Consider the following 21,540-nt stretch of genomic DNA (forward strand, 5'->3'; position numbering starts at 1 on the left):
ATAAAAGCTGCATCTCCAGCGCTCCCTGTGCTCTTCAGGGCACAGGCTTCTGTTTACACCTTACAGCTTTGGGGAGGAACCTAGGAAATCTTGTAGCTTTTCGTTACTTCCCCAGTCTGCTGCACCAGCTTTCTCCCTTCTGGAGGGAGTGATTCACCTTGGAGAAAATAGTTATTCGACAGCGGCTTCCTGGGGATCTCTGTATTGCCAGGAGGGGGCAGACTCTCTGTGAGCTCCCTTTAATTTCCAGCTGGTGTGATCCCTCCAAACTCGGTACTTCATTTTGATGTACTCCTGATGGATATTTGGAATTCTGAAGACCAAGTTCAGATTCAGACGTATTTCAAGCCTCCCAGCTGTCCTCGGACTATCCAGGTGTCCGATTTTGTGAGGTACCATTACAACGGAACATTCTTGGATGGGACGCTGTTTGACTCCAGGTAAGTTCCACGATTCGTTGCAGTGTGTGGTTCCTTCTGTCATGCCTCCTTTCTGTGCTCATTTGGAAACCAGAAAAAGCACTCAGCCAGAGGCACTCATACCTAGTACCAAATCCTACCCCATCTAGTTTTGGTTTGTGTTTGATACTCCGTGGTGCCAGAGTCAAAATAGAACACCTTAGAAGAAATATAAAAACAATCTTGATTTCACTTAAAACACATTTGAAGATTTCCACTTAAGAGCCACATTTCCCAGGAATCTCATGGGTGTTTGACTCATTTATATAGTTTGCCCATGGAAAGAAGAGGAGGGTTGGAGAGATGGCTGAGAGATTAAGAGCATTAACTGGTCTTCCAGAGGTCCTGAGTTCAATTCCCAGCAACCACATGGTGAGATCTGGTGCCCTCTTCTGGCCTGCAGGGATATGTGAAGGCAGAACATTGCATGCATAATACATAAATACATCTTTAAACAGGTAGGGGAGGGGACAATGAAACTGCGGAGACCTTTGAGGCTAGGATAAAAACCAGGAAACTCTCTGAGGCTTCCTGTAATACAGAATGTTCAGTGAGTGGGATAACTGTTGACTCTGGTCTAAATATGAGCTTTTTGCTTCTTCCTTATATCAGGGAGCAAATATGGGACCTATGCCTGTCACTAGGGATGAGTGTGGGCTCTTGGTTATTTGAGATTTGAGAAACAAAAATCCCATGAATTAGAAATGATATAGAACTTGTTTCCTTCCCCTTCCTGCCTTCTTTTCTCCCTCCCTCCCTTCCTCCCTCCCTCCCTCCCTCCTTCCCTCCCTCCCTCCTTCCCTCCTTCCCTCCCTCTTCCTTCCTTCCAGCCACAATCGCATGAAAACCTATGACACGTACGTGGGAATTGGATGGCTGATTCCTGGGATGGACAAAGGGCTGCTGGGCATGTGTGTTGGGGAGAAGCGCATCATCACCATCCCTCCTTTCCTGGCCTATGGCGAAGAGGGAGATGGTAAGTCCTCTTTCTCATAGCTCTGCTCATTCGTTTTAGCATGTTTAGTTTTTGTTTATGCGTATGTGTGTGTTCCTGCTTCTCTGTATGTGTACCACATGCGTGTACTGCCTCAGAGGCCAGAAGGGGCTGCAGATCCCCCCGTAGTTGGAGGGATAAACCATTGCCGGGAGTTACTTAGCTTCTCTAGAGTCATGGACTATAGGCTCATTATCCTTTGCTTTACAGCTAGTATCCACTTATGAGTGACTACATACCATGTTCACCTTTCTGGGTCTGGGTTACCTCACTCAGGATGGATTTTTCTAGTTCCATCCATTTGCATGCAAAATTTAAGATGCCATTTTTTTTTTTTTGCTGCTGAGTAATACTCTAATGTGTAAATGTGTCATATTTTCTTTATCTGTTCCTCAGTTGAGGGGCATCTAGGTTGTTGCCTGGTTCTGGCTATTACTAATAATGCTTCTATGAACATAGTTGAACAAATGTCCTTGTAGTATGATTGGGTATTCTTTGGGTATTCCTAAAAGTGCTATTCCTGGGTCCTGAGGTAGGTTGATTCCCAATTTTCTGAGAAACCGCCATACTGATTTCCAGAGTGGTTGTACAAGTTTGCATTCCCACCAGCAATGGAGGAGTGTTCTTACCCCTCTCACACCCTCTCCAGCATAAGCTATCATTGGTGAAAAACATTTTTTTATACAACATATTTTGATCATAGCCTTTCTGTTTCCCAACTTCTCTCACGTCCTGCCCACCTTCCTACTCCTCCAACTTCATGCACTCTCTCTCTCTCTTTCTCTCTCTCTCTCAAAAACGAAAAAATCAAACTAAAATAAAGAAAGCCAATGAGACAAAAGCCCACAAACAAACAAACAAACCCACCCCAAACAGAACAAGCAGTGGACAAAAGCGTGTAGTCCGTTTTGTGTTGGCCAATCACTCCAGGCATAGGGCCTGCCCTGGAATATGGTTGATAATTTCACTGAGACTTCATTTGAGAAAACTGGTTTTTCTTTTCTCTGTAGGTATTGATTACAAATAGCTTCTTGGTTAGGGGTGGACTTGGTATTCGCTTCCTCTGATCAGGGCTGGGATTGTATCTGGTTAGAACTTGTACAGGTCTTGTGCATACTGTCACAGTCTGAGTTCATTCATATATGCATCAGTCCTGTAATGTCTAGAAGATGCCAAAGAAACGTCCTTTTATTCTCTTTATCCAAAAGCATAAAATATGTGGTTTGTTTACCTCCCGAGTCTTTCCACTCCTGGCGGGAATATTTCAGTTCTGGGGGAACCTGCTATACATACAACGGCTATACTACATACATAAATAATTGTCATTTGGTATAGTTTAGAGAGTAATGGAAAAAGTAGAAGTATATGTTTTTAGTACAGATATAATTTTTTAATTTTCCGAGAAAGGTCTAATTTAGTGCAGGCTGGCCTTGAATTCATTATGTAGCTGCGGATAACCTTGAGTTCTCATTATCCTCTAGTCTCCAGTGCTGGGATTGCACTTGTGTTCCACCATGTCTTGTTTTACAGGCATAGCTTTTTGTCTTCAATATTTGTGCTCTGAGGTTGACTGAACCCATGGATTTGAAACCCGTGAATACAGAGGGTAGGCTGTGTCCAGCACATCCTGTCTTAGAAACATCCAGGAGTAGCAGTACCGTGCAGAAATGAGATAGAAAAGATGTAAAAACTGTTTTTAGATCGTGTGTATCACATTTTGTCATCGAACTTCAGTTTATTTATGTTTTGTTTTGGATAAAGAACTTATGTTTATAAAAAGTGGCTCTTGGTTTGAAAGAACAAGACTGTATGTATACTGTTTTCCAGAGCAAAGTCACAGGTTTGGAATTTGCACATTTGAATGTTTACAATGCATTTGTGCAGACAGAACCCACAGGAGGTATGGATTTGGGTTTCCGTGTGGGTGCATGCTGCCTACAGAGATCATTGCAGTGCGAGCATCTGAAGCATGCGTGTGGTGGTGTAGTGTGTGGTCAGGCGGTGTGCTATACCCACTGGCCCATTGTTAGACAACAACCCAGGTTTTCCTCGTCTGGGAAGCTTTAAGGAATGAGGAATACCCACATAGAGGGCATGAGTAGTGGCTAGAGCACCTCCCACATTCTGTGTCTGGAATGAGTCGTTCTTCCATATCTCTCCAGGGAAAGACATTCCTGGGCAGGCGTCCCTCGTCTTTGACGTTGCGTTGTTGGACCTCCATAACCCCAAGGACAGTATTTCCATCGAGAACAAGGTAGTCCCCGAGAACTGTGAGCGCAGAAGTCAGAGTGGGGACTTCCTCAGGTATCATTACAATGGCACGCTTCTGGATGGCACCCTCTTTGATTCCAGGTAAGGGTACTACTTTCCCCTCACCAGAACAGCTCAGTGAAGTGCAGCTGGCACCGTTGACCATGGGTTAATAATTCCACCAGTGCTGACTCATATTTTAACCTGAGTACAGGTCTCTCTTTTCAGATTCTGAATTTGTTCCTAGGTGGTTTACAAGGGTTTCCTGATTTACATGTCTTGAAAGACAACAGGAGGGGCTTACCCTAGACACCGGTTATATTCCTTCCGACTCTGAACCCCACTGTAGACTCACAGATGTGGCGTAGTCAGAAGCGAGGTCACAGAGATACAGTGGACAAAGAACCAGCTCTCTGTGGTGCCCTAGCTTCCCCACACTGGCTAATGTTGGAGCTCTCCGAACATCAGCTTCAGTTTATCCCTTGTTTCTACATGGTCTGAGATGGTTCAGATGGTACGACCAGCTGGAGGAGCTGCTATGCGCCTTCAGCTCCCTTCTGAGTGGATGCTGCAGAGGGTAATTGCACTGCCCCATCATCAGCGCAGATGGCGTCAGTGCAAAGTGCCCTTGGCAAGCTGCGGCATGTCTTGTTCATTCAGGTGGCAGGCTAGTTTTGAAACCACTCCTTTAGCTTCCTATAAACAAGTGGTGACAGAACCTCCTTCTCTGACGTAATAGACTTCTCATTTGTTTATGTATCCGAAGCATCAAAGGGGGACTTTTTTATGGTATTACTTTTATTGGGATAACTCATCCTTCTTAGTCTTAAGATCTCGTCTACATTTTTTATTAAATTTTTCAAATGAAAAATAGTCACATGGTTCAAAGTAAAACTAAGTAATAAATTAAGATAATCAATGTAGCTGTCTGCTTACATCATTTGTTCTAGTCTTTAACATTAACAATTTTAATTAATTAATTAAGATCTATTTATTTTATGTATGTGAGTGTTTTGCCTGCATTTATGTATGTGTATTTCATGTGTGCCTGGTGTCCACAGAGTTCAGAAGAAGTCATTAGACCTCTTGGAACTAGGGTTAGGGATGGTTGTGAGCTACCATGTGGGTGCTGGGAATTGAACATGTCCTCTGCAAGAGGAACCGGTACTCTTAACTATCGAGCCATCTGTCTAGCCCCAATGTAACTATTTTATAAGTGTTTCTCTTACTCTTTCTTTTCTTTCCCTTATCTTTCTTCTCCCCCCTCTTCCACTTCTCTCCTCCCTTCTCTTGCTCTTCATTCTTTTGAAAGTTTGTAATTTTGGATTGAACCCCCTCACTTCACACTGAGTGAAAACCCATGCCTTTTTTTTTTTATTGAGAAAAGGAAAAAAAAGTTTCCACCTCCTCCTAGCGTCCCATTTCCCTCCCCCTCCTCCCACCCTTCTCTCCCTCCCCCACTCCTCTCCCCCTCCCTCTCCAGTCCAAAGAACAGTCAGGGTTCCCTGCCCTGTGGAAAGTCCAAGGTCCTCCCCCCTCCATCCTGCTCTAGGAAGGTGAACATCCAAACTGACTAGGCTCCCACAAAGCCAGAACATGAAGTAGGATCAAAACCCCGTGCCATTGTCCTTGGCTTCTCATCAGCCCTCATTGTTCACCATGTTCAGAGAGTCCGGTTTTATCCCATGTTTTTTCAGTCACATTTCAGCTGGCCTTGGTGAGCTCCCAATAGATCAGCTCCACTGTCTCAGTGGGTGGGTGCACCCCTCGCGGTCCTGACTTCCTTGCTCATCTTCTCCCTCCTTCTGCTCCTCATTGGGACCTTGGGAGCTCAGTTCAGTGCTCCAGTGTGGGTCTCTGTCTCTATCTCCATCCATCACCAGATGAAGGTTCTATGATGATATGCAAGATATTCGTCAGTATTGCTATAGGATAGGGTCATTTCAGGTTTCCTATCCTCAGCTGCCCAAGGAACTAACTGGGGACATCACCTTGGGCTCCTGGGAGACACTCTAGGTTCAAGTCTCTTGCCAACCCTAAGGTGGCTCCTTTTTTTTTTTTTTTTAAATTTTTTGAAGTGGCGTAGATTATACTGATCTTGAACTCTTGAACTCAAGGTGGTCCTAGTAGAGTGGTATGTGCCTGTGTTCCCAGCTAGTTGGGAGTTTGAAGCAGGAGGATTACTTGAGCTCAGATGTTGGACAACATAGGGATTGCCCTGTTGAAGGAAGAGAGGGAAGGAAGTATGTGGGCAGATTATTTTCTGGGCATACTAGATTTTTGCCCACACGATGGAACTATTGTTTCTGTAGGTCTTGCATAGTTTCCAATTTGAGTACAGTGTTATCTCGCCTGTTCTAACATAATAGATTTTGTCCTAAACTTGGGTATCAATTCTTTTTTGGGACCATTTATGGTCTCATTTATGGTTTTACTACTTTTTGACATTTAAGAGTTTTAATTATTTTTGTACCTGAGTCTTCAAGTATGTTTCCAAACATACTTGGGTCAAAGCTTATATGTAAGTGTGTGTGTGTTTAATTTTAATGTATTCTTAATTGAAATAGAATCATGTCAGTTTCTAATTTCCTGTCTACTCTCTTACATATATTTTTATAGGTTTTGATATACATTCTCTGGGTATCATTTAGAAGTAAGAACCGGGTTTGATTGCTTATGTTTTCAACCCTAGCACTTGGAAGGCAGGAGGATTTTTCTCAAGTTTTGATGCTAGCCTGATCTCAAAACACAAAACAAAGCAAGTTAAACTTTGGTAAATTTCAAGAGAAAAATCATACCTATGATTTTAACCTGAAGTTCTTTGGTTACTGTTTCCCAATATTTATTTAGATATCCTTTATTATTATTTTTGCCTATTTTTATATTGCTGGCATTTAATTAGTCCTTATTGATTTGAAGAAATTAACCCTTTTATGGGTTGAAAGTATTTTCCTCTGTTTGCATTTTTATTGTTCTGTATATTTAGTGTTTTGATTGTAAGTATGGCTTGGGAAAGTTCTCTGGTCTTGCCTAATTGGTATTCTAAGTGCAACCTATTCTGGGGACCTTTCCCCCTAGAGTTGGGAAAATTTCTGCTATGATTTTATTGAAAATGTTTTTTTTTTTTGCGCCTTGAACATGAAATTCTTCTCCTTTTTCTGTGCCTAGACTTGGTTTTTTTTTTAATTTTTTTTTAAATATTTATTTATTTATTATGTATACAATATTCTGTCTGTATGCCTGAAGGCCAGAAGAGGGCGCCAGACCTCTTTTTACAGATGGTTGTGAGCCACCATGTGGTTGCTGGGAATTGAACTCAGGACCTTTGGAAGAGCAGACAATGCTCTTAACCACTGAGCCATCTCTCCAGCCCTAGACTTGGGTTTTAAATTATATTCCATAGATCTTGACTATTCTATTCATATTCTACTGCATACTCTGTCTTTGTTGTTGTCTGAATATTACAATTCCTCCTTGTCTTCAAGCTCTGCCACTCTGTCCTCCTGTTCAGCTACTCTGCTGGTGAGTCTCCCAACTTACAGAACATCCTGAAATTGTCATTTCCAGTATTTCAGTTTTGATTTTTTCAGTATTGTTAAAAATCACATGTATGTATGTATGTTGGCAACTCCCATCAGCTCTGCTTTATGTGGCTGCTTCTCTCACTCCCATGCCTTTTATAATGTGGTCATACACATCGTCAGTATAGCATGTTGTTTCTGCAGGTGCCCACATGCTCCCCATTCCAGGGGAACACGTTCTTAGGCTGTGAGTAATTTCCACAGCTGCTGTGGGTGTCCCTTATGAATGACCTCACCCTTTCCTTCTTCTTTCTTAGCTACTCACGGAACCACACTTTTGACACGTACATTGGGCAGGGCTATGTGATTCCTGGGATGGATGAAGGCTTACTTGGTGTTTGCATTGGAGAGAGGCGAAGGATTGTGGTCCCTCCCCACCTGGGCTATGGAGAAGAAGGAAGAGGTGTGTATTACCTGCCCTCCTCACTAACTGGCTGCTTCCACATTGTTCAGGTCAGAGACAAAACAAGGAAGCCAGATGCAGTGTTAAGACTCCGTCCTACTGATGCCTGTCATTCTAGAGCTGTTTGGTGGCAACTGTGTGCCCTACCCATTTTCCTTTCTGGAAAATTTAAAATCTACACCAGTGTTGAAAGGGTTGCACAGTGAATTCTACTTTGTTTGACCAATTATTAATATTTTACTCCTCTATCTATGATTCTATCTATGTATGCTTATATGTTATATACAATATATTTATTTATATAAATATAAAAAACATATAAATTTATATAATATATATTATTTATTTACCGTGAATTTTAGTTTGTTTGACCAATTATTAATATTTTTATCTATCTATGATTCTATCTATGGATGCTTATATGTTATATACAATATATTTATTTATTTTTATTTTACCTGTATGCGTATTTCACCTGCACGTATGTAAGTGTACTATGTATGCATTGTCTAAAGAGGCCAGGAGAGGATACTGGATCCCCTGCAACTAGAGTTAAAGACAGTTATGAGCTGCCGTGTTGATGCTAGGAGCTGAACTGGGTCTTTTTGAAGAGTAGCCAGTGTTCTTAACCGATGGGTCATCTCTGCAGTCCCAACATTTTACTCTATTTTAACTGCCTTTATATTTATTTATTTATTTTAAATAAAGCGGTTGAAAGTAAGTGTAACTTTATTCTCCTCCCCCCGCTTTTGGTTTTTATTTTACACACTAAGAATCCCCCTATATAACTGTACAATTTGGCAACATTAGCAAATTTAGTGAGTTGTGTAGCTAGAACCTTAATTCCAGGGACATTTTGTCACCTTAGTAGCAAACTTCCTTTAAAAACTTGTAGAGATAGCTAAGCATGTGGCATGTGCTTGTAATCCCAACACTTCGTAAAAAATAGCTCAGCATGGTGGCATGTGCCTGCAATCCCAACACTTTGGAGGTGGAAGCAGGAGAGTCAGGAATTCGTAGTTATTCTGGCTACGTAAGAAATTTGAGGCTAGCCTGAGCTAAATGGGACCTTGTTTCAAAGACAAATAAACAAAAAAAACAAATCACAATAAAAAACCAGACAAAAATAGATGCAAAAATGTATTTTATTTTTAGGATTAGAGAAGATTAAGACCTCCAACCTCCCTAAATCACAGTTAATGCTACTGTGGTAGGCATATTACATTAAAAAGTGTCCATGAACCTCTGAATATTTCTTTATTCAAAGGGTGTATTCTGGTGTGATTAAGGACCTTGAAGCAGGGATGGTGTTCTGGGTTATCCAGATGGCCCTGAAATGAATGCTTTGAGTGTCTTTGCGGGAGGCAGGATGTGAGCTGGATGAGAAGCTAACCAAGCTTGGCTGAGACTGAGGATGTGATTGTGGTCACTGATGTGGGTTGCGTTTGGTTGGGGTGGGGGGCAGACAGGACACAATGTACAGGACAAGGAAACTCTTTCTTCTGAGGCCTCCAGAAGGAGCACGCCCCTGCCGGTGCCTCTGACTTCCAGAACTGTGTCTGTTTGCTTGTCATCTCCTTGTCTCTTCCTGTTGCCTCCCTTGCTCTCCTCTATCTTCCCCTTCCCTTCCCTCTCTCTTACAGTGCTGGTCATGGAACATAGGACTCTGTACATCCTAGGCAAGTGCTTCTCTGTTGGCTTCTCCCCCCACTCCCACCAGCTCAGTGTTTGTGATTTAAGTCCCCAAATTTGATGTAATTTGTTATCCCAGTAGTAGGTATTTCTGTACTTTTGGGTGTATCTATATATATCTGTAAGTTAAAAGAAATGTATGTACTAAGTATGGGGTACGTACGTATCTATATTCATGGCTTTCAGGGGGCAGGAGAATTCAAGTCCAGCCTGGGCTACCTAGGTAGGCCCTTTATCAAAGATAGAGAGGAAGAAGAAGGAGATGTCTACCCACACTCGTATATCCTGAAAGAGATTATCTTCCCATCATACTGTGTTGAAATCCCCCTCTTCCAGTTTGTTGTTAACAGTTTTATATGTCAAAGGTATTTAATATTAACCTTTAATATTGCCAAGCCATCTCTCACCCTGTCAACAGATACTTTTAATAGCTATATAGTATTTAATACTTGAAATCATGTTTATTTTTGTTTTTGTTACTGCATTTCTATCTCTTGCATTAGTTTTTGCTGAGTTGCTTGACTTCCTTAGGAATAGTTGTTGCAGTTTTTTTTTTTCTTTTTTAGCATGGGCTTATATTCCTTTTACTGCTGGAATTCAGGCGATCTCATTGGCTGCATATATTCACTTTGTTAACCCTCTTCTGATTTCTATTCACATATAATATGGATCTTGAAAATTTTCTCTGGAGATTTCCTCACAGAGGATCCAAGATGCATCAAGCTGATTAGAAACTAGAGGGTACAATTGAAAAACAATTTTTCTCTCTGACTTAAACTCCTCTGATTTTTCTGGGCCATGAAGGATCATACCTAAAGAAATATGAGCTGGAGCCAGATGTGGCAATGTGTTCTCTCACCCCAGCACTTGGGATAGGCCAAGGTAGGAGACTTAGGAGTCAGAGGGTATGCTCAGTGTCTTAGTTACTTTCTGTTGCTGTGATAAGACACCGTGACCAAGGCAACTCGGAGAAGCATTTATTTTAGGCTTACAGTTTCAGAGGGTTGGAGTCCATGATGGCAGAGCAGCGGCATAGAAAGCACGGTGGCATGAATAGCTAAGGGCTTAGGTCTGTATGTAGGAGGCAGAAAGAATCAACTAGGAATGGCATGGGCTTTTGAAACCTTAAAGCCTGCCCCTACTGACTCACATCCTCCAACAAGGTTGTGTCTTCTAATCCTTCTCAAACGGTTTCACCCACCTGGGACCAAGCATTCAAATATATGAGCCTATGACGTCATTCTCATTCAAACCACTAAGCTGATAGTGACTTTGAGGCCAATCTGTGCTACATGAGACCCTGTTCCAGAGAGAGATAGAGAGAGGGAGAGAGAGAGAGGGAGAGAGAGAGAAAGAGATAGAGACAGAAGGAGAGAGAAAAAAGACGGGGGAGTATACAGTGGTAAAAATGCTTGCTTAGTATACATGAGGCCCTGGGTTCAGTCCTCTGCAATGAACTAAATGAATGAATAAATGAATCAATAAATAAATTAATAGGTAAAATGGGCCTTGCTTCCTGTCCCGTTTAGTGTTTTGATACTACTGTTTTACACTGTGCCAGGTTTTAGTTCTGGTCAACCATACATAGAAGCAGGTAGTTTCTGAGTGTTCTTATTTCATTATGACTTGAGGAATGATCCTTCCTGTCTTAAAAAAAAAAAGAACACACAGATGAAAACCATTTGCTTAAACTATTTTTTCCTTTTGGCTCTCCATCAAGTATGAGACCGAGGTCTGCACAGAATTAAATGAGGCTTTGGGAAACTTCCAAAGAATCATAAATGTTATGAGCAAGAGGCTGCTCCATCCTGAATCCCATGTTGAAGTGTAAACCATAGGTGTTGTGTAAACGGAGACTGTGCTTTTGTTTCCCGGCCACCCAGACCAGAAGGACACCCCACATCTCTCTTGTGTGGGGGGTGAGGGTGGGAATGGGGGGGGGTACTGCATCATTGCTCTGGCTTAGCGCTCAGTGACTTTTGGGGATGGTTACATGCTGATCCCTGGAGCACTGGTCCACAAACACGTAGGGTGCAGCTCTGCCTAGCTTGTAGATTCCTCTCATCACATGGGAGTGCCGGGCACTAATGAAGTCTCAGTAAGATTGTCAGCAATGAGCCCCAGATGGAGCTCACAGCATCTACCAACATTTTGTTCTGTTATAGCGTGTCACCTGTAGGGTTAGCAAAGCAGAGTGGGACTTCTGGAGTCATTCTGGTCTTTTCTGTTTTGCTGTGTTCCTCAAGGACAGCTCTGGATTGAGGACACTTTGAAGTTTGCGGCTCTGAAGTACAGCTTTCTTGTGAGAGAAGGAAGCTTCTATCTGGTTTGCTGGTTTACTATCTTTTAAGCACTTTTTAGGGAAAAAGAGAGTGAGCAAAATAATTGCTGTTTTGCTCGCTTGTGTCTGGGGTTGTGTGTGTGTGTGTGTGTGTGCACATTGGGTAGAGGCCTGGGGTTGATGTCAGGTGTCTTTTCTTGATTGCCCTTCACTTTATTTTTTTCAGACCGAGTTTCTCTGAACCCACAGCTCATCCATTCAGTTCAGGTTAAATGAGCTTCAGGCTGCGATTACAGGCATGCAGTCTGTGCCCAGAGTTTTACGTGTTCTGGAGATCTGAATTCGACTTGTCATGCTTGTGTGGCAGGCACTTTGCTGACTGAGCCTTCTCCCCGAGCCCTCTGGGACTGCTTGCACAAAAGCTCACTGAAAACTGGAAACAGCTGTGGGCAGTGTTACTATAATAAAGCTTGTCATATAAACTTGAAGACCAGATGTTTGTTCCATAATACCCACATAGGACAGCCAGATATGGCGGTATTGGTGTGTGCACCAAGGAGGCAGAGACACGTGGATCTCTGGGGCTCCCTGAGTGAGTCTAGAAGTTCAAGAACAGTAGGAGACCATGTCTTAAAAGAATAAAACAAACAAAACCCACAGAAAAGTCAACAGTGTTCATGGCACAACACCAGAATTTGCCCTCTGGCCTGCATGTGTGTGTCTGTGTACTTACACAACATGACCATACACAACAAAGTGTTACCATAATTGCTGTGTAGATAAGATAGTAAGACCCATAAAAGTTGAGCTTTTTGCTTAATGCCACAGAATGGAGCCACAATCAGGCCTAGAACTTTCTAATGTGTCTGTGTCCCCATTGGGCAGCAGCTTGTTGGTTTCCATATGTAGTGAACTGAGAATTCAAACCAGAAGTTCTAGAGATCTCAAAGGGAATTAATTAGTAACTGCCAGGAAGTAGAGCTTTCTGCTGGGACAGACAGCCTACTGGCAGCCTCTGTCGTCAGCCTTAACTGGCTCTTTGTGGGCTCAAGACTAATCCTTAGGGTTCAAGGTCTGTCCTCTGGTTTTACAGGTGAGGGAACTCCCATTTTCTGGTCTGTCGAAGATGCATTAAAGTCATTCCACGCCCATGTTCTGCTTGGGTGTTAGGAACCCATCAGAGAATAAGAGCAACAATAACTCCCTGCCCACACAGAGCCTAGATGCTCATTGATGCCCTCACTAGGATGTTTGTGTCTCTGAGTTAACTGGGCACCTGGGAGACTGACCCACATTAACTTCCTAGAGCCTGACAAGCAAGCCTAGTGCTAATACAGTGCTCACTGAGTGGGTGTGTGTCTGTGCCAAAGAAGTTGCCTTAGTCATCAGCAGAGTGCTTGGCAAGCTAGGAGCAGATCCTGGGAATGCACAGATTTCAAACTTACTTCGTTGTCTTCTGTAGAAGGCTCTGTTTTCCAGTGCATCATGCAGGGGGCATTTTATTTACATTAGTCAAGTTTGGTGTCTGCATACTTATGACTATGTCTGAGAAAGGTTAGTCAATCACATGCCATCAATATAGTCTTTTTTCTTGTGTGTGTGTGTGTTTTTTTTTTTTTTTTAAAAACAGCGTCTCACTGTGTATCCGTGTGGCCCGGAACTTGCTATGTAGATCTGACTGACCTAGTGCTATGTAGACCAGGCTGACCTAGAATTCACAAAGATCTGCGTGCCTCGGTCTCTTGAGTTCTGTGGTTAAAGGCGTGCGCCACCATGCCCAACCATAGTTTTTCTTAAACACAGTCACCTAGGAAAAGAAATCCCTGGCCCTTTTCTGGCCCACAGGTCCTTGAATGTTGGTGCAGTGATAATCACCTGTAATTTCTAGGGGATTGAGTGGCAGTGGGCCAAGCCTCCGTGTTTACCTTCTTCTCAATTCAGAAAAGATTGTGACCACTGTTAACATCCCAGAATCAGGCCCAGGGGCACTCACATTTTAATTTTTCTTTTTGAGACACTCTGTGTCTCAAAATTTTCCTGCCTCTGCCTCCCTACTGCTGCTGACATTTTTAAGGTTCTGATGTGATTTTTTTTAGATATACCTTAAACTTTTTTTTTTTTTGTATTCAGAGGTGGAAAATTACATTATTTGATTTTTTTTTTTTTGAGACACTGTCTGGTTTGGGATTTTCTATATAGATCAAGCTGGCCTTAAACTGGCTTGTCTGCTTGCTTTTGTCTCCCGAGTGCTGGGAGTAAAGAAATAGTGGTGCGTGCCTTTCCCATTTTAACCATTTTTTGTTTGATTGGATTTTTGTTAAGATAATTGTTGATTCATTATAGAATAATAGGTGTCCTCCTTTACTTAGTTTCCTTAGTGGTCATGTTAATAAAATCATAGTATAAGTATCTCATACAAGGATATATATATATATATATATTCCACTGATCTTATTCACATTTCTTTAGGTTTACTAATTTTATCATATGTGGAGAATCATTGTCTACCATAGTCAAGATATATAGTAGTTCCATAACTTCCTCTTTTTAAATCGCTTTTATTGAGCTATATATTTTTCTCTGCTTCCCTCCCTTCCTCCTCTCCTTCTACCCTCTCCCATGATCTTCATGCTTTCAATTTACTCAGGAGATCTTGTCTTTTTCTACTTCCCTTGTCGATTAGATCCATATATGTCTCTCTTAGGATCCTCTTTGTTATCTAGGTTCTCTGGGGTTATGATTTTTTTAAACTTTATGTCTAAAAGCCACTTATGAGTGAGAAGGGAAAAACACACACACTGACAGTCATTTTAACCATTTTTAAGCCTACAAGAGAAATTAAGTATATTCACATTTTAAGTATATTTTCACAGTGTTACTGAAGTCATTCAGGTTAAAGCTCCGGAAGCTTTTGGAAGTTAGATTCAGCCTCATCCCCAATAAACCAAGGAAAGAAATAATAATTGATGAGAAACAATGAGATTGACTTGAGTGGTCACCCTGGACAGATGAAGTGGCCTGAAAACCCGCTTCCCCTATATCCATCTTTAGTGGCATGAGGCTGAGGTTTAAGTAGAGGGAGAGAGATACCTGTAACTGAGCAGTTCTGGTCAAGATGCGGCCCTGCCATCACTAACTTACAACTGTCTTGCCTACAGCTTCTTCCAAAAGACGGTTTATTTATCATCAATGTTTTTTATTATAACTTTATCAGTAGCTGTCCTGAAGAGCTACCTTTGATTCAGGGATCCTTTGCACAGGAGATGATCATAGACTCCCGCACAGGTGGAGGTTTGGGGACAAATGAACACATAGAGATCCTGATCCTAACTGGAGTCTCATCACTAAGCCAAGAGATACCCGATCTCAAGAGCAAAAGTCATTATTACTCTTTACACTGTAACTGCCCAGAAGCTGTCTGGCCAGTGACCAAACTCATGATTGATAATAAAAGAAACTACTTCGCCCAACTACTTTGGCAAACAAGATCTGAGTTGAAGTTAAATAGGGAACTGGCTGGAGATCTGACCTCAGTTATTGACTTCAGTTTTATTCTGTTTTAAAAAGATTTATTTATTTTATATCAGTGAGTGCCTGCTTGCATGCATGTATGTGTGCCATATGTGTGAAATGCCAGAGAAGGCCAGAAAAGGGCATTGGTTTCCTTGGAACCAGAATTATAGATGGATGTGAGCCACTATGTGGTGCTGGGAATGGAACCCAGGTCCTCTTCAAAAGCAACACGTGCTCTTAACTGCAAAGCTGTCTCTCCAGCCCTGCTCAGCTTCAGTGAAGCTAACCACTTCATGGTTCTTAGTGGAGTCACACTGCGGGTGCAGATGCTTTGACAAGACCTGTTATAAAACCACAAAATTCCACAAACGCAGCAGCGACAGCCACAGCTGTGTCTTAGGGTAAAGACACAAATTTCTCCATAACTCTTAACTTTGGGCAAACCTCAAATTGTGCCCATGTTTTCCCATTTGTATATTGAAAATAGAAGACTATGTCAAGTATTCACAAATGTATATAAGCAGTAGGTGCTTATTAAATACCAGGCACTCATCTAATTGCTTTATTTGTGCCAGGCCTGATTATGTCCACCCTGTGTGGAACAAGCTGGATGCATTTTAGATACTTTTTGATTCTGGTATGCTAACCTAAGGGATATGCATGGTACAGTCTGTGTTTCTTTTATGAAGCTTATGACAGTTTTGCTTTTCTTGAGTAGTAGGTTGGACACTGACCTACGATATCCTACAGTTCATTTCCTATGCTGCCTCTTCTGTTGGGACAGGGCGAGCCTTCATTGGCATAGACTTGAGTTTTCTGACCTATGTTTCACTGAGCCATGCCTCTTTTCTTGCTTAGTAATTGGGGCAGTGGGCTGAATTCAAGTTGTACTCATAATTAGTTTCATGACTCCTATCAACTGTGCCTCAGTTTATTTTTTTCAAATGCAAAATGAAGATTAGATTACGTCTGACATTCCTTTTGGCTTCTTTTTTCTAGGGCCCCTTCAATTTCATACCTGGGCCCCTGGGTTCCTTGCACCTGCCAATACTGGGGAGGCAAGTGTGCTGTAGCTTGGTGGACTTGTTCATTGATTCCCTGTGTCTCCCCTTTAGGGAATATTCCTGGCTCAGCTGTGCTGGTGTTTGACATCCATGTGATTGACTTCCACAACCCTTCAGATTCCATCAGCATCACGTCCCATTACAAGCCTCCTGATTGCTCTGTGCTGAGTAAGAAGGGGGATTACCTGAAATACCACTACAATGCCTCGCTCCTGGATGGGACTCTGCTGGACTCCACGTAAGGGTACCTGGGAACCAGATGTGGAGGGAGCTTTGGATAGTAGTTCTCGCTATCTTCCTCTCTCCATCAGATACAGGGTAGGGGTTTCTTGGTCCAACCCTCCCTGGTGTGTAGTGTAAGACTTCTTAGTGTTCAGTGTATCATTCTGAGAGTTCCCTACTGAAGATTTTCCTGGCTCTAGACTGTTTCTTACCTGGTGGAACTCTCTTTCTCAAAGTCAGATATATGTTTAATAACTAAACCCTTGGAGCCAGATGTAGTGACATACACTTGTAATTCTGTTGCTTGGAAAGCTGCAATAGAAGATAGAAAGTTAAAGTCAAATACAGATACATTGTGAGACCCTTAAGTGTGTTGTTTTGATCTAAGATGTTTTATTTACCAATAAAGACCAGGGAGTCAGATGTTGGGGTGAAAACCTGCTAGATCAGAGAAGCTGCGAAGCAACCAGCTGACCTTCCTTTTTAGCTGGACACTCAGCAAGAGAGCATCTCTCCTCCCGCCCCAAACCAAAAAGGCTCATAACATTCTGAGTCCCTCCTTACGCCTTCTTATGCATCTCTCCATCCTCCTGGGTCCTCCGTCCTCTCTATGGCTAATTCTTATCAACTAGTTACTGGCTATGCCCCCTAATCCAAGATTAATTTTATTAACACAGTCTCGGAGTTTCACAGAAAGATCAAATATCCCAACAACAAGTAAGAGCGAGTGTTAGAGTGAGGTACACGGGACTTTTTTGTCTTAGTCTGCTACAGAAACTGTGTCCTCACTGGGGTCCCACCCTGCACAGTGGCACAGGCTGCAGACTGCTTGGCCTTTCTGCTGGTGAACATTTGTCCCTACTTACATGTCCTTCCTGATTTCAAAAACATCCCTGAATTCGTGGTAGGAATCATTGCTCCTCCTTTGTCTGTCTCCTTACATACTCTGTTTTCATCTCCTGGCTTTAACTTATTTTTGTGTCTGTTATGATCTGAATACTTTAGGGGCACCTGGTTTGTTTAGTGATTTTTTTCTTTTGTTCAGTATCTGAAACACAAAGGATCATTTTATAAATGTTAGGTGATAGAAGCAAACCTGGAAATCATAAAATAAAGTAATCCTGTGACCCCAAGTCTCAGTGAGTCTGGAAGTGAAGCCTGTCTTCTGTCTGGGAAAGGATCATCTTCAGACTTTATATTTCTGTATGGGAACATCCACTTTTGTGGTGAGCCTAATTCAGATCCCTGAGCCCAGAGTTTGGGAGCAGAAAGAGTTTCCTTCATATAAGTAAGGGTTGCAGTTTGTTCTGGGCATGGAGGTGCCTCTCTTTTACCTGTCCCTCAGCCTTCTAGCTCTGAGAACCTGACAAGGTCCTGCATGCTGGTACTTCCAGAGTTATTTCATCAAATCAAAAGCTCATTCATTGTTGGAATGACATACTATTTTATGTATCTCTAAGAACACAAAAGTATTTTTCCAGGAAGTAATGATGCTCTATCTGTCATAATCACAGAGATGTTAAGATGTATGTGTCAGGGTGAAAGTCCACATTTTAGAATTAATTAATGAAATATATCCTTAACTTTGGTGGCCCAGATTCACAGAGATATGGCTTATAACAGGCCAGCCACTGGTTGTGGAAGTATTCAGAGTTAGTGGGAATGATTAGCTAGCTCACACTCGTGAAAATGGCTCAGAAGGTTAGCACAGTGGAAGTCTCTGCTACCATCCCTGCTGTGCTCTGCACACCAAGAAAGGGAAGCGAGGGTGAGCGATATAGTTCCTGCTCTCTGTTGTGTTTGGTGGAATCACCGGATTCTTAATGAGTGGGAGCCATGGGATGCAGGGAGTCTTCACTTTGTGCCTCGGGCGTCATCTGTGTCCCGTGGAAATTCACAGGCAGAGCAATATGTGGATGGCCACACATCCTTCCTGGTCTCTTTAGTGTGTGAAGTTACAAATAAAGGAATTATGGGAAGGCGGCAGGCACCTGCCTTCCTCATGCCACCTCAAACCCTACGTGGGTACAATAGACTAGGGTTTCCACTGTGGTGATGAAGCATGTCACCATGATAGAAGCAATTTGGGGAGGAAAGGGCTTATTTGGCTTCATCATTGAAGGAGGTCAGGATGGGAACTCAAACTGGGCAAGGACCTGGAGGCAGGAGACGATGCAGAGGCCATTTGAGGGGAACCCTGCAGGTATCCCAGCAGGGAAGTGAACTTACGGATAGATGAGAATGAAAACGTCAGTTAAGATTGACATTGTCACCCTGAATGAAGACTTCAGGGAGTCTGATATTAGGCAGTTTATTCCCAACTAATTTAGACACAGTATAATCTGGAAAAAAAGGTTTCCTAGTGTAGTACAATTTCTGGTACACTAGGAAACCTTTTTTTTTCCAGATTATACTACATAGAAACCCGATTCAGGGTACATGCCATATTTTTCAAGAATATGGGTTCTAGAGATACATGTACTAGCTTAAAGGCCTAAGGAGGCCTGGTCTTGGTCATACAGATAGTGTAGAGGTCATTTGGGCTATTAGCCACCTCTGGTCCTGTTTGTGGGAGCTTGAGGGAACCTCTGGCTATACAGATAGTGTAAGGGTCACTTAGACTATTAGGTATCTCCAGTCCTGGTTGGGGGAGCTTGGGGAGCCCCTGACTATAAGAGTCATTTAGATTGCTGGCCATCTTCCTGTCCCGGTTGTAGGAGCTTTGTATGGCCCAACAGATAATGCAGATCACCAGGCTATTAATCACTTCCAGTTCCTGGCTTTCTGGAAAAACATCCTTCACTTTGAATGAACAACCCTGGGTTCTTAACGTTCCTGGGTTCCCTGGAAATCAGTGGGCGCCAGGATCTTCATGTTCCCAACAGCCATGGTGTGTGTGTGTCTGTGTGTGTGTGTGTATGTGTGTGTTACAGGCTTGCTTCCCCATGACTCGCTCAGCCTGCTTTTTTAGAGAACGCAAAACCACCATCCCAGGGATGGCATCACCCACAATGGCCTGGGTCCTCTCCCATCTTTCACGAATGAAGAGAATGCAGAATGTCGTATATATAGGCTCGTCTGCAGCCAGATCTCATGGAGGTATTTTCTCAACTGAGGTTCCCTTCTCTCAGATGACTTTAGCATAATGCTACTTCCAGAAGACATGGAGATTTCAGTGTGAGACTGGGCAGGAAGCCAGAGCGCTGAGGGGACTCGTGACAGGAAACAGGAAGCAGGAAGCCTGCGGGGCAGGGGTGGGAGAAGAAAGAGGAATGAGGGTGGCTTTTGACAATCCCACAAAATAAGTAAGTAAACAGAAATAGACCCCAAAGAAAAGAAATAATGGAGTTGTTTGCTTAGAGGATTTTCTTACTGTCTTTGTTTCAATGGGGTGTTTGTTATGGGGTCAGCAAGGTCTTGGATATTCTCTAAGCCTCAGAGACCTGTATTGCTTCCAGCTGGGACCAGAGAGAGGCAGCGTGGACAAAGGCTTGACAGCCAGTAGGTCAGAGGTGGCTCCTCGGCAGGCCTCTCCTGAGGATGTCCTGTGCCAGTGCTGCCTTTGGATCATTTTCTTCCTAGGTAGGGTAAGCACAGGGGGTCACCTTGGGTTTGCTGGATTCTGAACATCAGCCGGCCTTGGGAAGGAGGGAAGGAAGTGGCAGTCCTGGCCTGTGGAGGCTGGGAGGCTGCAACCTCAGGAGACATCTGCTCCTTGTCACCACCTGGTGATGGGCATCAAGGGAATGAAGAATGTAACAGCTGTCGTTTGCCTTTGGGAAGTAGCAGGAGTGCTGTAGCTTTTGAAGCAGTGATTGATTTTCAGTCATGGCTGAGGCTGTGGGGCCAACTTCTCAGCGGGGTCCCCTGGATCCCTGAACTTCGTGGTCAATGAAACTCTCATTGGGATCTTGGGAGTTGGAGACTGTATAGATCGTAGTGTCTTACACCCTTTTTCTTTGCTTTCTACTATGTTAAGCATATTTATTATCGACAATTATTATCTCTACATGGTAGACAAAGAAACTAAGATTACATTTCCCAGGGTAAATAAAATGGCAGAGCCAGGATTCTTAAGTGGTCTTAATGACTGGGCTACCTCCTAGCCGAACACCAGGGTTCTACTTCAGGCCTTGAACCTAAAAGCCATTTTTCTCTGCTGTTTTTTTTTAGACTGGGTTTCTCTGTAGCTTTGGGGCCTGTCCTAGAACTAGCTCTTGTAAACCAGGCTGGCCTTGAACTCACAGATATCTGCCTGCCTCTGCCTCCCAAATGCTGTGAAAAGGCGTGCGCCACCACCGCCTGGCTTCAGCCTGGTTTTTGCCTGCAAAACTTGGAAGTCTGAGGCAACAGGATCAGGAGTTTGAGGTCATCCTGGACTACATGGTGATTTCAGTGGGCTACCCACTGTTTCTAAATAAATCAGCAATAAATAAAATCAAATCCAGGCTCCTAACTACATTATGTAGTCTACACTCTCATAAATGCCTACCTAGATATAAAGAACTTACTCCCTGGAGCTGCTGGAGATCCAGCCGTCACCAGGAATATATCCATGTCGCTCATTGCTTCTACTTCCCTTTTACCAGAATTTCTGTAGGATCACTCAGAGCAGTAAGTTCCCAAACCAGTGTGCTCCTATACTGTGGAATGGCCATTTTGTTTTGGTTTTCATGTCTTTGACAGTTTAGAAATGGGCGGGCTGGTTGTTTTACAGCGTGCCCTGCCATGGGTCTGTCTGACATTTCCTCAGAACTGTGTGTGTGTTGAGTCGAACACCCTCCATCACCATTGAGGGCCCTCATTCATTTCTTCTCTTTTTCAGGTGGAACTTGGGCAAAACTTACAACATTGTGCTGGGATCTGGACAGGTCGTGCTGGGCATGGACATGGGTCTCAGAGAGATGTGTGTGGGAGAGAAACGAACAGTGATCATTCCACCCCATCTGGGCTATGGAGAAGCCGGTGTGGGTAAGCAATGGTGTTCAGGACTGCTGGGAAATTCCCTATCTAAACTTTGGGCTTTTGGTGCCATAATTAGAGCCATAGATGTCGCTTCTATGTTAAAACTGCAGAGTTGGT

At 43.0% G+C, this 21,540-nt stretch overlaps 1 protein-coding gene across 1 annotated transcript in view; it reads left to right on the forward strand.

Moving 5' to 3' along the window:
* Fkbp9 (FK506 binding protein 9) overlaps nt 1-21,540 on the forward strand; it is a 48,164-nt gene that overhangs the window by 19,803 nt on the left and 6,821 nt on the right. The window contains exons 3-8 of the mRNA XM_005371967.2: nt 251-440; nt 1,289-1,434; nt 3,615-3,804; nt 7,541-7,686; nt 16,288-16,474; nt 21,284-21,429. Of these exons, the coding sequence (XP_005372024.1) occupies nt 251-440; nt 1,289-1,434; nt 3,615-3,804; nt 7,541-7,686; nt 16,288-16,474; nt 21,284-21,429 (1,005 nt within the window). The remainder of the gene's footprint in view (nt 1-250; nt 441-1,288; nt 1,435-3,614; nt 3,805-7,540; nt 7,687-16,287; nt 16,475-21,283; nt 21,430-21,540) is intronic.

Source organism: Microtus ochrogaster, unplaced genomic scaffold, assembly GCF_000317375.1.
Source record: "Microtus ochrogaster isolate Prairie Vole_2 unplaced genomic scaffold, MicOch1.0 UNK146, whole genome shotgun sequence".
Taxonomy (NCBI): Eukaryota; Metazoa; Chordata; class Mammalia; order Rodentia; family Cricetidae; genus Microtus; species Microtus ochrogaster.